At 38.8% G+C, this 15,165-nt stretch overlaps 2 protein-coding genes across 4 annotated transcripts in view; both read left to right on the top strand.

The window, feature by feature from the left end:
- Positions 1–982, top strand: part of TRPC3 (transient receptor potential cation channel subfamily C member 3) — a 50,609-nt gene extending 49,627 nt beyond the window's left edge. Inside the window, exon 12 of the mRNA XM_016165607.2 lies at positions 350–982. Within this exon, the coding sequence (XP_016021093.2) occupies positions 350–480 (131 nt within the window). The 3' untranslated portion in view covers positions 481–982. The remainder of the gene's footprint in view (positions 1–349) is intronic.
- A 3,771-nt stretch (positions 983–4,753) lies between these two features.
- Positions 4,754–15,165, top strand: part of BBS7 (Bardet-Biedl syndrome 7) — a 30,819-nt gene continuing 20,407 nt past the window's right edge. For 2 of the 3 annotated variants that reach the window (XR_004954830.1, XM_036233448.1), the window contains exons 1-6: positions 4,754–4,960; positions 6,339–6,404; positions 8,756–8,818; positions 10,247–10,422; positions 12,749–12,935; positions 14,898–14,970. Coding sequence is in view for 2 of the 3 variants with exons in the window: in XM_036233448.1 (XP_036089341.1) it covers positions 4,925–4,960; positions 6,339–6,404; positions 8,756–8,818; positions 10,247–10,422; positions 12,749–12,935; positions 14,898–14,970 (601 nt within the window). In the remaining variant the exon portion in view is untranslated. Of the gene's footprint in view, positions 4,961–6,338; positions 6,480–8,755; positions 8,819–10,246; positions 10,423–12,748; positions 12,936–14,897; positions 14,971–15,165 lie in introns of those variants that run through there. The other variant, XM_036233449.1, reaches the window with a different exon arrangement.

Genomic DNA, 15,165 nt, shown 5'->3' with positions numbered 1-15,165 from the left:
GGGATCCTGGGGGCTCCCTGGACACAGAAACGAGGTCCCCTGACTGGAGGTCAGTAACGGAGAAGTCGCCCTGTGCTGGAAGTTGGCTGAGCCCCAGCACAACACTGCGGCTGAGTTTTACTATTAAAAACACAGAGGGACTGTTTTTATAGCTTTTTTCAAAGGTCAGTGTATTTTTAAAGACTGACATTTCTTAAACATTTTAAAGGAAAAAAAGAAATCTAAAATAACTACCTTGGAGACTTTAGGAGGTAAATGTAGTCATAACAAAAATTTTACTCTGTTCTTTTCTAAATCCAAAGAGCAAATTGCCAATTATGTTTTTGTTTTTTTTTTTTAAATACTACAGGTGAATTAAAAGAAATCAAGCAAGATATCTCCAGCCTCCGTTATGAACTTCTGGAGGACAAGAGCCAAGCAACTGAGGAGTTAGCCATTCTAATTCATAAACTCAGTGAGAAGCTGCACCCCAGTGGCTGAGGCGTGTGTGACTCGGTAACCCGGAGTGCGGCTTTGACTACAGCACAAATGTGGGCAATAATATTTCTAAGTATGAAATACTTGAAAAACTATGGTGTACATTTTCAGTATTAACTGCCTCTATCATGTGAATCTTTAAAAGTTAGGTCTTAATGGTTTTACCATTTTATCGCGTGCGAATGGTCTTCATTTTCATTGTCCACCTCGACATTACAAACGATGACACGCCATTGCATTTAAAGACCTAGTATGACTACATTACTGATATTTTTGTCCATTTTAGAAAAAAAAAAAAAAAACACCTACATCTTTGCACTACCTGTTTGCCTCCAAGAGACTAAGCTCCTGGGGGACAGGGACCATGTCTTATTCATCTTCGTGTCTCTAGCATCTAGTACAGTGCCTGGTACATAGTAGGTGCTCAGTAAATGTTGTCGAAACCAACTGACCTGAACTGCCAACAGAATACAAAAACAAATAAAAAGGCCATCACTATCTAGCACACCTTCTCTTGTCCGAGTGCTGAAGGGATCGTTTTTAAAAATAGAAACTAGAAACACTTTATAAGCAGCTATGACTTGGTCATATTTTCTTAGAAATTTTGGCATCACTGATAATCCTAGAACCTTTGAGTCCCGAAGAAAGTACTTAACAATGAAATGGATTAATGGAAAATATCATTACATTTACATATTTAAGTTTCATAGACTCGTTCAAAGCAACACATTAAAGATTTTTCGAATGTATGTACTGTTTGCTTGCTGTCTTAGATTTTCATTTACTGTTTTTCAGCCATGTGAATTTAGTGAGTGGGGTGGTGAATTTTTTAAGGCTGGGGTTACATGTCGTTTTGGTCCTAATTTCTGCCTCTGATGCTTTAATGCTAAGCCAGATGTCAACAACTGTCTTCCTGTCTTGCCTATTCGCTCCATTCTGAGTTTTGGAGGGGGTGTTTATGGGAAGAAACAGGGAAAAGCAGTGGCCGCGACCCTGGAAAGATGTGTCAGGTACCAGGTGTGCTTTATTTCCCGTTGAGGCCTCTCTTGCCATCATTGCTTACAATGATTGACATCCTTTTTCTTATAAAAGCATTTGGTTATACTTTCTACAAAAAATAGATGGTGATGTATCTAACTTATTATATAACTGAGCTGAATACCGGTAAATCTCCACAACAGCTCATGACTTTAATAGGAAAGGGGATACAGGCCAGTAAGTTCCCTCATCTTCACAGACCATAAAAAACTCAAAATATTTTTTTTTAAACAGGTTGGTTTAAATGTCTCAGAATTATGCTTCACATCTGATTCTCTCCAGTCTGTTCCTGTCAAGTCTTATAAGAATAAGAATTGTGATCACACCTCAAAGATAGTTTCATAGGTCCTAAACACTAGTTAAATACATGAAAAATCATTACCCTCACAAAGCAAGGCTTCATAGACATGAAGACAAAAATGAACATTAAATGGAACTACATAAAACTCTTTAAAGATTTCTTAATTTCTACTTTTGGAGACTGAAAAAATTAAATTAATAAAAAAACTTTATACATTTTTGCTACCATTGTAGACTATTTCATTAACTTCCGTGCTATTCTCTAAAATAGTACTTTGTCTTAAACGTTTTTCAAATTGTATGTATGTTATGTTATGCCTCAGATCTGAATAAAATATTGAATTTTTTCATCGTCATATATTACTCTACTATATTAAAACAGCAAAGATAGGGAGTTTCCATAATAGACAGCACTTTCAGTCTTACCGGATTGTCTAGGATTCCAAATGTGGATGTTTTTTGTTTGTAGCTGTGGAATAGAATATTTAGCAATATTCCTATTTGGGGTTAGAAAAATGTTAGCTGTGAAAGTGTCAGATTCAGCTGGGGACATTCAGCCTCTGACCCTTGGAATCTGGAGTAAAAATAAAGATGACGGCATTTTTTTTTTTTTTTAAGTCCACACTTCCTACCACTGTAGCACACACTATGGATCAGACAAGTTTCTTTCTGTTATGAGCTGAATTGTGTCACACTTAAATTCATATGTTGAAGTCCTAACCCCCAGTACTTCAGGATGTGCCTATATTTGGAGACAGTACCTTTAAAGAGATAATTAAATTAAAAGGAGGTCATCAGGTTGGGCCTTAATCCTAGGTGACAGATGTCCTTATCAGAAGAGGAGATTAGGACGCAGAGTGAAGATCCTGGGAGGACACAGGGAGGAGGCGGCCAGGAAGAGGCGACTCAGAAAATCGCTCTGGTTCCCTGCTCACACCTTGATCTTGTACCCCTAGCCTGTGAGATCCCGTAAGAAAATAAATCTGTTGTTTAAGCCACCCAGTTTGTGGTACTTTGTTGTGGTGGCCCTATCTATCTATATACCTTTCAAGCCCTAAATTTTATAAAATTTTGTGTAATTATATTTTATCCTATCTCCGCAATAGCTGTTTTTCAGTTTACTTCTAAAATTTATCTGTATTTTTTTTGGTGAGTCTAAGTTAATATATATTTCCCCCCAATTCTTACACAGCTAACCCATCTCAAGGCATTATTGTCTATTTTAATAGAGGTATTTTAGCCTCAGAAAAAGACTTGTCTGGAACACCCTGGAACCTACATAAAACCTCAAATCCCTTTGTAGGAAATAACTTCTTTTCTTAAAAAGCACCTCTTCTCAGAGCTTTAATTCTTGATTCACAATTATTTGTGAACTTTCTCCTAAGAAACCACAGAAATCAGGAAAGGGACAGTATCTAATTAATCTGTAGTATATCTGTGGGCAGAGCTCTGTGTGCATTAAGGAAGGACCAATAGACATGAATCAAGGAATATCAGATCTTGGTGACATGAATCAAGAAACGTCAGATCTTGGTCAGATCCTGGGTGACCATAGAACAGCAGTAATCTGAGAGTCCCTGGGGCCTTTTTGGGGGGTCTTTTACAACTATGTATTCTCATAGCACTAAGATATTATTCATCTTTTTCACTGTGCTGACATTTGCACCGATGATATAAAAACCGTGGTGGTTAATACTGCTGGTACTTAAACATCATTCAAAGTAGTGGCTTCAAACTGTATGGAGCAAGTAGTTACTCTATTCTTCATGTCCACGTTGGCAGGAAACAGTTTCACTTTAAAATGTTCATTATGGAGCAGTAAAATTATTTTAAATCTTCCTCTTGAGTATGTTCCTTTTAAAATAGACTGTATGATATGCGAAGTATGCATAAAACATTTCTACAAAATAGCAACACACATTAATTGTCTCAAGGAAGAGCACTTCTGTGATTAGTATTTGTGTTGCTAGCTGAACTTGTTGCTTTTCTTGGGGATCACTTTGTTTTTGAAAGCACGACTGAAAAATTATGATTATTCAGACTTAGGTATTTGTCATGAGCTTTCTTGTGAATTCAAGCAGGGAACTTGTCATTTCAAAGAAAACAATTGACATTCATTGCCAGTGCTTAAAATCTGAGCCTTTAGGCACAAATTATAGTTTTGCAAAATTTGCACCATCTGAGGTTGACAGCTTTCTAGTATTTCAAATCTTTTCTGATGAAATCTGTGGTGATATTAACAAATGATATTTTTTGGATGTTGTATAAGGAAGCCACGTTTCACATTGCAACTAACTTTAAAAACTACCACTTGAATTTGGACCAAGTTTTCTTCATATAGTTAAAAATAACACATCTATCAAGAGATCGAATGCACTAGATACAGGACTCCCCTGTTTACTATTCAGTTGGAAAGTAAATAGATTTGCAAACAATGCTAGTCTTGTACTTTATTTTGGGAAATAGTTATTTTCATCAAAGTATTTATGTAATGAGTTTATTTTCAATATATTTTTAAATATTCAGTTTTCATATGGTAAATATCAATAAATAACTCATATAAACAAAAGGTCTTTGGGGTCCTCAACAATTTGTAAGAGTTTTGTAAAGGGGTCCTAAGGCCAAAAGTTTTGAGAACTGCTGCTGTAAGCAAACGCCTATAACGTGGAACCTAATCTTTTGAGGGACCCTTTCCAGTGTCAGAGACATAGGCCCGAATCTACTCCGCTTCACATCAATTCTACACACACGGCTCGGGACGGCGGCGGGGGTGGGGCCAAGGCTGCGTCCCCGGTCTCCCTGGAAACCACCCTCCTCTGGTCCCGTGGACCGAGTCCTCAGCCCCTGTCCGCCTCCGATTGGAGCAGGTTAAGCCAGTGGGCGGGGCCTCGCTTTGGTCCGCGCCCCCTCACGTGAGCGTGCTGACGTCACGCCGGGCGCCGCTGCCCTGACGCCCGCGGTTGCGTCCCGGCCGACGACGCTGGGCCTGGGGTCGCCTCTCTGAGGGGGCGCCCCGGACCGGGCCGTTTTCCCTCGGAAGCCGGGGGGCCCGCAGCCCCTGTCCCTCCTGTCCCGGCCCGGCGCTGCCCGGCGCGTCCGTGCCGCCGTCATGGATCTGAATTTAAACCGAGCGGATTATTTGCAGGTAACCCCGAGGGGGAGGGGCGGGCGCCGCGCGGGAGGAGCCCCATCCCGGAGGATCCGCTCCTCCCGCCGACGCCGGGCGCGTCGCCGGGAGCGGGTGCCGGGGCGAAGTGGGGAGCTGGGCGCCCCGGCTCGCCCGCCCTGCCGAGCGCCGCTGTCGCCTGCCAGCCGGACCCCAGGGACAGCACCGGCGACCGTTTATTGAGCATCTGTCTAGTTTATTCCGAGAGCGTCACGTGCATAAATATTCCGTCCTCATAGAAGTTCCCAAAGCGGGCCATGCGATAGATGAGGTGCCAGGGGCCCAGAGAAGGCGCTCCGCTTCCTAGCGAAAAAGGACGGAGTGGCTCCTTGCAGCAGACCGCGGGCCGACCCCCTCCCGCCCCGCAGCCTCTCAGCCCTGGCCTCCCCCCCGCCCCCCGCTCCAGCGCCCCGGTTCCCAGGAATCCCGTTCCGGGGAGCGGTACGCACAGGCGCCCGCTCGCCTTCCCTGGGAGCCGTGGCGAGCACTACCCGCCTTAGTATTTTCCGTGTCCAGCCGGTCACGACGTCTCGCTGCGTCGAGCCATTCTCTCTCTCTCGAGTCTGGCCCGTCTTCTCCAGCACCATTTCTCCAAGTTCAGATCCTCGTCCTCTCTCGCGTGGATCACTGAAATAACCTCCTCGGTGGGCTCGTAGCCTCCAGTTTTCACCGCCCCCCAAGCTATCTTTCACAGCACGTGCTAGATTGATGTTTCGAAATACATATCCAAATAAATGGTTTTAAACTTTAGTGCTGCCCTCTGGAATACGGAATGACGTTATAATCTATAATCTATATGTAAGTTCTTTCCCTCCCATCCTCTTCCCGTAACTAGGCACTGCTGGTGACAGTTCCCCGCTGAACATGCTGTTTTCATCTTCTGTACCTTTGGTAAAATAATCTTCATCATCAGCTTTATTGGATGTCACAGCATTAGCATGTTTGGTATTTTAGCAAAAACCCTTGTTGCATTTTTTTAATTTCTAAGATTTTTAAATCACTTTACAAAAACAAAGAACTGTACAAAGTTGGAAAAGAAGGCTTCAGGAAATACTTTTTCATGAAGTATCTTGCCAGTAATGTCATCCTTTTTTTTTTTCTTTTTGGCTTGATCACATAAATTTTGACAAGCATAAATTTTACTATTTTTGGTTGTTTTTTAAATTCTGACTTTTGTGGCATATTTCATTAGCTAAGAAGTTCATCACTGATAATAATTATTTTGAATTACTAATTATTGCAATAAAGAGTAAGATTCACTGTGATCTGAATCTGCTGGTCCTTTTAATCTTTGATGTAAAACTCAGATTATAGCGGATGAGAGACCATTCACTAGGTGGCTGGTGTGTTTCCTTAGGTGGGAGTGACCTCTCAGAAGACCATGAAGCTACTTCCTGCCTCAAGACATAGAGCGACACAAAAGGTACTATAGAGATACTGATTTCTCCATATCTCCTCAGTTCTGACAGAGGAGAGGTTTATATTTCCTTTGTCATCGGTAAGTTATTCTTTTCAAAATGCTAATGTTGAAATGAATTTCTTTGAAAAGATGTTAGAATACCAAGAAACATTTACAAACAGTAATTTTCTTGGACATTAGAATTACTGTGTACAATTAGTAAATAGCAAACTTGTTAAAACCATGTTCCATTCTTTTTAAAAATAATTACTCTGTGTACTGTGTGCACCAGATTGTGTATATGAAAAAAGAAATGTAAAATGCAATTGAATATAGAGAAAATGCTTTTTTGAAACATTATCATATTTTAAGAGTAATTAAATATTTTGATGTTGAACTTTAACTGACAATATTATTTTCATTGAAAGATTGATCCTATGAGACAAGACAATTATAATTTCTTAGTAGACTATTGGGATGTGTGTGTGTGTGTGTGTGTGTGTGAGAGATACTCTGATACATTAAAATCCATTGGTCTGTCATACTTTCAATGGACCTTTTACCCATGCGTGAATGTATAGCATCATGTGATGGTCATTTGAGGTTATGGGTTCATTTGAGTTATATAGATCCCGCAAATGTTGACACATGTTATAGAATATCAGACATAGCACATTTGTTAATGCCCTGACGATCTCCTCAGAAAAGTTAAGTATTGGGAAACTGTCAGTCTCACAGTGGCAGATACGAGTCTTTCAAAGTATGAATTTTTCACTTGAAAGCTCACACTGTACCATTGGTAGCAAATACTGTTAGCTGTTTTCCTTCGAAATAACAAGCCCACTTTCTTCAGTCTTTAAAAATTCCACAAAATACCCATGTTGTAATAACAACAGTCGTTGGTTATTCTTCATCCTTAAAAATGGTGTTTCTCGAAAAAGTGGATAGTTCAGCTCATAGCTCAATTGTTCAAGTGCTTTTCCTTAAGACTATTTGGGTATGCAGCAGAAGTGCTTCATGCATACTTTCTTTTTTCTTACTAAATATTAAAAAGGCGTGTATTCAAAGGTCAGGATTCAATAAGATTAATTTTTACTGCCTCCTCAAGGACATTCTTACACAAAACTTCTTTTTCTTCTCAAATGGTGATGAAGGTTACAGATGACTGGTATGGTTTGGTGTCATTGTTCTGTTTCTTGTCAGACATTGGTAATCTTACTCATTATTACTTCTGTACCATCATGTAAATATCAACCAACCTAGTGAAAAAGGAGAATAAAGATTTACTTAGACACATACCGTTGAGCAGACAGATTTCCCAGAAGGTTCTCATTGACTCCAGGAGGCAAGGAACCACACTTTGGGAATCTCTGTAATGGATTCTTATTTTAGGAGTTCTTGGAGTAGTATGTTGTCAGAAAATCAAACCTTAACTATTATTACATATTTTTCATCTGAAAAGAAATCTCTGCCAGTACCAAAGTGCATCAGTCTCCTGAAAATGTGAACATAATTATTTGCGGATATTCATCGCTCTAGGGAGAAAGTGCAGTTTTCATGAAATCCACAGAGGTTGGTGATCTCCAGTGGCCTGAGAACAAAGTTTGTGCGATGTCAACTTTTTGATATTTGAGACTTGTTTTACACCCTAATACTCAGCCAATTGTCTAATGTTTCTTTGTGTTTGAACGTTTATACTTTGATTCTTGGGAAGAGTGACTTATTTCTTTATGCACACATGCGCACACCTCTACATGTATCCATATGCGCATATGTATTAGATTACAGGTCATTGTTTTTCTAATCCATTTCTTATCTTTTGTCTTCTTGATTATCAGTTTCTGAGAAAGAAGTGTTAGTCTCTCTCTATATTTCAGAATAATCCTTTGGCTGCAGTAGTAACTGATAATTGTTACTGGGTGATGGATACTTTGGAATTCATTAAAATATTCTGATTACTTTTGCATATGTTAAAATTTTTCCTTTGAAAAGGTTTTAAAAATATCAAGTAAGTCAGTCACACCCTTATTAGATAATCTGTTTTGAAAATCAGTCATAAAACATCCTTACACTCCACTTAAGGGGAAAAAAGGCCCCTGCCCCCCCAACCGCCTCCGCCACTCCTGTCCCTGTTCGCCTGTTCTGTCGACACTGTCGGAACAGGATATATGGCTGGCTACTCCTGTAACAGCTCTCCATGACCTCTCTGGCCTTTTCCTGTAATTCTTTGGGTGATTATTTTTTGTGGTAGTGTCTTTCCCAGATTTTTTGACCTTTGCTTTTAAAATCATAATTTATAAATCGAGAATATTATTTTCTCTATATATAATTAATAGAGCATAGTAGTAATTTAGATTCTCTTCACTCTATCGCAGGTGGTTCTTGGAGATCATGATGGGGTAGTTACGTGCTTTGGCATGAAGAAAGGAGAAGCAGTGGTATGTATGGCTTTTTTATTTAGGGGGAAAAAAAGGTTTTCTAAAATTGAAACACACTAATTGAATAATCCTAGGTTAAATATTTTCTAAAATACAGTCAAAAGTAGGTCGTGGAGGAGGTAGTTATATGAAGTATGCGGATGTAGACAGTACAAGAGTCATTTGCTAGCTGTCTGTAAAACATTTTTGACAGCCTAAGGTGAGTTATTAGTTTTTTATGATGTGCAGCAAATTACCTCAAACTTAAGGACTTAAAACAACACACATTTATTAACTCACAGTATCTGTGAGTCTGGAATCTGGGTTCCGAGTTTCGCATGTCTGCAATGCATATATGTTAGCCAAGCTCTGTTCCTTTCTGGAGCTCGGAGTGCTGTTCTGAGCTCACGTGGTTGTTGGCAGAATTTAGTTCCTTCCTGTCATCGGACTGAGGTCCCCACTTTATTGCTTTCTGTACACCAGGGCCTGCTCTCAGCATCTTGAGGCCCCCACAGTTCCTTGCTATGTGGTCTTTCACAGGCCCTGTCACAACATGGTGACTTAGTCTTCAGACAAACAGGAGAGTGTCCATCTGATAAGACAGCATCTTAGAGAACATAGTGCAGCATGGAAGTGACTATCCCATCACCCTCGCTACTTAATATAACCTAATCCAGGAAGCGGCTATTACGTCGTCATACTCGCAGGTCATAGTTTACAAGTGATGGGTTTGAGATGTGAACTGTTATATTCACTACGTGTTATATGGAATTTACAAAAAAGGTGAAGAGGGTGAAAACTTACAGAAACTCAATTTTCAATTATTCGTTATTTTGCTCACTGTGTATAAAGTCACAGGAGAAGGGGAAGACTCCGATGCCGGCAATAAAATGGAAAATAAGTAGGAAGAATTTGATGATACATTGTTTCCCATTAAATAGACAAATACAAAGTTAACCATTCAGGTTTCCGGTCAGTCCTATAGTCCTTTATTTATACTAAAATTTATAAAAAGTATAGAGACCAGGAGATATTAGTTTTAAAATGATGATTAAAGTATAAAAACATGTTTATTGGAATGAGCGGGGGAATCTTGTTAAAATGTAGATTCTCATTCTGTAGATCTGGGGTTGGGCCTGAGATTCTGCATTTTTAATAAAGTTAGTGATGTAATGTTGCTACTTAATGAACCCTACTTTGAGTTTCAAGAGTTTAGATTTTAATGATATCACTGAAATATCTGTGGGAATAAGTATTCCAAAGTTTGAAGATATTTAGCAAAAAAACCTAGAAGACCTACTAAAGTAAATATATTTATTTCTAAAGATATTTCTATATAGTAGAACCGTAATACTTGTATAAGTTTAAAATCACAGCATTTTTTTTACAGTAAAGGAAGATGCTTACAATAAATCTGTGCACTTAATTTTCCACCAACGATTTTTGCAGGCAGTGTTCAAGACTTTACCCGGGCAGAAGATCGCAAGACTGGAACTGGGAGGGGTTCTGAACACGCCCCAGGAGAAAATTTTCGTTGCTTCGGGATCTGAGATTAGAGGCTTCACAAAGAGAGGAAAACAGTTCCTCTCTTTTGAAACAAACCTCACTGAAAGCATTAAAGCTATGTATGTTTATTCTCTTTGTTTTCATGTATTTATAATATTTTGGAGAGGTGACAAACAGTGATTAAGTATCATATCTTAATAGGTTTTCTGGGAAATAAAATTCACTAAAGGTACTTTATGGGTCAAATTAAATTTGAGCTAGAAACAATATAAAATCAATTGGTTGAGATGTTTTTTTCCTAAGACTTATTTTATTATTCATTCATTTTTGACTGGTTGGTTCAATTATGATTCATGATCAAAGTATAAAAGGAAAAAGTGAAAGAAATCTCCAGATATTTAATTTTCTGTCTATGCTATCTCTGATAGTTGCAGTTTTGAGGTAGCATCATTTTCTTAAGATACTGGCCCTTAAAGTTGGTGACTGTCATAGGGTATAATTTTAGGTGAATCAGGTAAGACTAAGTGAAAAATAGCTCCCTTACTGGTTTCCTGACATGTGAAATTTTGCAATTATAATTTTAGTTTTTGAATCGTGGGCTAGAAAGAGCTTTAAAGCTCTTATTTACCGTTCCTCAGATCTGCTAAGGAGAATCTCCTGGAAATTTAAAGCAGTCAAATCCTTGTCCTACTTCATAGATGCAGAATCGTAATTATTGGGGGCGGGTTAAAAGGAAAAAGTTGTGGATTTGCATCTGATGCAGCCAAGTGGTATGAGCAGCCCAACCTTTATTTGGAGGCTGCTGATCCAGTCGAGCTCTCTCATATAATTCTGCATAATGCGCAATACGTCCCAAGGTGTGTGGCAAAACTTGGTGAGATTAGATAAGAATTAAACAATGACAAGTGGAAGTACTTTCAGTGGTTCAACAAGATTATAATACCTTTGAAATGCTTTTGTAGGTAGGAACAGCCAATGATAATGGTAAAATACTAAAATTGAAGTAATAGAAGTGACTAGCATGCCTCCGCATGCCAGACCCATTCAGAAAGGTATGTGGACAGAGGCGGGAAGATAAGGAGCTGCCTGCCGGGCAGGGAAGAACCTGACAAATAGTCTCTCCACCCCAGTCTCTCTGACCGGTTTCTTAGTGGCCTGGCCGAGGTGGGATGGAAAGGTGCTCTGCACAATTTTTTGAAAAATTATGATCTGAATCTCCACATTTTTGTAAGGTTGCATGGGAAAACAGGTTATAACTATATTCAGTAAGGAAATTGACCACTTATAAAATTGATTATCACACACCCTTCTCTGTTTGATGTTTCCATCTGTCTGACTCTTGTCCATAAAAATGGACACCAAGTGGTACTTGGACAATGTAATACAGATGGATTTCCGAGTGAAATTTCAAACCTTGAAAAAGATGAATTTTCATTAGGTCGATAGAAATGATTTTAAGAAGACGACTGAAATCATATATATGCAGAGCCACAAAGTGAGGCCACCTAAACAATAATTGAAAAAGAAAATGAGGATCATTATAGGATAAGGAATAATTTTAGTATAAAAATGTTTTTAAATATACCTTAGAGGAGTAGAAATATGTGAAACCTTCAAATAAAACCATAGAACCCTCTTTATGATCACATGGTAATAGCAATCTAGAAGTGAAAGGTATCTAATTTTTGTTAAAAAATGTCAGCTCCCCCTGTGAAAAACTTTATTCAGTCTTAAGAATTAGAACATAGTTGTGATTATTGCCTGAATTTTATTTAGTATACTATGAAATGAACTTGTTTTTCTTTTTTCAAGATAAAAGTCTAATGAAGTCATTTTTCCACTGTTTATCATTTAGTTTAAAGTAGATTCACTTCCGATAGCCTTGTCGAGGCAGTACAGGTTGGTAGTAAGGAAGCTTACTTTAGAGTTGAAAGCTACCTCAGTTGCAGTCTACTCCGCATGGGCAAGCTGTGTGCCATGAAGCAAGTTACTTAACATTTTGTCATTCACCTGCGAAAAGGGGTAGCGATGGTTTCTAGTTTACAGGGTTCTGAGGATTGAGCTAATAATACATGTCAGTCACTTAGGACAATGCTTGGCAGACAGTACGCATTCAAAAGTTACTTTTTAAAATATTATTTGTCTTCAGATAAAGACAAATTATCATTATTTTGTTTCCGTTTCCAGTTTTTCTGACCATGATTTTTGAGAAGCCCGAAGCCTTAAGATCCTTATTTTCAGCTCTCAAAATCAGTGTTATACCAGAAAGCTAGAAATTAGTGGGGGGGAATGAAAGATCAAAAAAAAAAGCAAAACTGTGTCTCTAAGTCTGTGATAAAGTAGTAAATTATGTAGACAAACTTTTTATCTCTTAAAAAAATTCAGAATTTTTCTATGCTTCTTTTTAAAACAATGGATGTCTTAAAGTACTTTTAATGTTCTCAGGTATGTATCTGGCTCAGACCTCTTCCTCAGTGCAAGTTATATCTACAACCATTATTGTGACTGCAAAGACCAACATTATTACCTCTCTGGGGACAGAATCAATGATGTCATCTGCCTTCCTGTGGAAAGGTTATCTCGCCTTACACCGGTACTGGCCTGCCAAGACAGAGTTCTCAGAGTGTTACAGGTTGCTATTATTTGCATTTTTATAACTTTTCATAGTTTAGGTTAATGAACATGACAAAGAGCGTGTACTTGAGATAAATTACTTCAGTGATTACTAGAACTTTAAATGTCTTAAAATGATATCTGGAAAAAAAATTTTACTATTTTAATTGATAAACTAATGTTTTTTTACTTGAGGCAAATGGGTTGATATCTTTGGCAAGTTCTTAGAGGGGCATTTATGGATAAAAGGATAGTTCCTTCCTTCCCCACATGATTTTCGAGCTAAGACAATCAGAATAGAGTGCCTTTGCTACAAAGAACCCTTCTCAGCTTTTCTTTCTTTTCCTGCTTGCTTACTTTCCTGCTTTCTTCCTCCATCACCCTCTCCTCTTCCAAAAAATCAAATTTCAGAAGGCAGTCGGGTTGGAGAGAGGGCATTAGGCTTTAGCAGGGGGTGCTTGTGATCAGGCCTGAATCCCTTGAGTTGACCCTCAGTTCATGGCAGTGCGTGGAACCCGCAGGCGCTCAGTCAATATTCCCTAGATATGTAAATGAGTGGTAGTGGGGAAAAACTAAAAACTGTGATTGGCTAGAACATCCACTAAGGCCGTTGTCGTTAGTAATAATAGTTATAACTATGTCTTCTTAAGAGGGACTTTCACTAAAATACCTACATACACTAGGACCCAGAAAATAAAGCTTAGGTGCCAGTAACAAATCTCAGGTGGAGCAGTGGATTCAGAAACTCAGGCCGAGTGCCGTGTGGCTGACCGAAGTCTGGGTGCTTGTCCTGTGCCGCCACCGGCCGTCTCTAGAGTTCAGCCAGATGGCCTTGTCTTGGCATCAGCCCTTTCATGAAAGGAAAAATCTAGCGGTTCTATGAGGTTTTTTTTTTTTTCCCCTAAGGGGAATCAAAGCTGCTGTTCAAGGTTCATTCTAGAAGCATGAATGATTAATTTCTCCCCTTGTCTACGCTGTGAATAAGGCTTTTAACAGGAATGAGCTAGCATTCAGTCAGAAGTTGATCTAGCTGAATTCTAGGATTATGCTGTTTAACAGTAAGAGAGCCATATGCTTATTGTAAAAATATATATATATATCACTGAGAATCTATGGAAAGCAAGCAGACACCATCCTTCCTCTGCTCCGAATACCCTGCCTGCTCCCAGCTGCCTTTGTAGGCGACCTGTGGTCCTGCAGGTGGCCTTTTTAAAACAGTCTTGCCGTGTATTCTTTTGTAGTTGTGTCATTACACGTAGATATCTGTAAATTCTTAAGTGTTACTTTAAATTAAAGATAAAGCATCCAGCTCTTATATGTTCTATGTATATTTAAATTTTTTACTATAAATTTGCAATTTTTTTTCAGCGAATGATTTATCATGAGTTTTCCATCTGAAAAATCATTCTTTTCAGCTTCACAAATACTATGCGCTAACTAAGCATTGCTACCCCCCCCCGCCCCCCCCCCCCCCCCCCCCGCCTTTTAAAAGACAATGAAAGGATCTAACTTCTTTCTTTATCTAAATAGCAGGTCTTTCTGCCTCTCACTGGAGTGGATTTTAGAAACACTCAAAGGCAAGACCAGAATTTCCCTTAGAAAGTAGCTTTGGGTCTGTTTAAATGTTAGAATGTGCTCTACGTTAAAGCCCACAAGTTAGGACAGGAGAAACCAGTGTCCCCAGAGAGTTTTATTAGGAAAATTTACAGTGTCAAGTCTTCAGGCACACGGAATTTCACATGAAAAGTATCGAAAATAAAGGCTATTTCAAGTATTTCTCTTCTTGATCTTTTCATTTTATTTGTTTTAAAATGAGTTAACACATGCAAAATTGCTAACAAATGCAAGTTCATATTCACAACCTAATTTTGTCAAGTTTTATTGTAGAGTTCTTTACATGAATATTGATGTTATCTCCGAGTACCTGTATCATTTTAAGTCTGTACTGTGTTTCAGTTTTAAAACCCTTGTTCTCCCTCAGGGATCCGACGTTTTATATGAAGTTGAAGTTCCCGGCCCGCCTACTGCTTTAGCTCTGCATGGTGGGAATGGCGGTAATCAGGATTTCATTCTTCACGATCAGATAAGGGAGGGCGTTATGTGTGTCTAGACATTTCAGGTTTTTAATCATTTAACTATAAAGTGAAAATGGGAACTCGAAAGAAGGATATGAACTGTAATTGAGACACTTGTTTTCTGATAACTTGTGAGTAACGAACAGTAATAAGTTATTGAACTTTAATTTCCAG

The sequence above is a fragment of the Rousettus aegyptiacus genome, unplaced genomic scaffold, assembly GCF_014176215.1.
Source record: "Rousettus aegyptiacus isolate mRouAeg1 unplaced genomic scaffold, mRouAeg1.p scaffold_m13_p_16, whole genome shotgun sequence".
Lineage (NCBI taxonomy): Eukaryota > Metazoa > Chordata > Mammalia > Chiroptera > Pteropodidae > Rousettus > Rousettus aegyptiacus.
The sequence above is the reverse complement of the archived record's forward strand: the minus strand, read 5'-3'. Positions and strand labels throughout refer to the sequence as shown.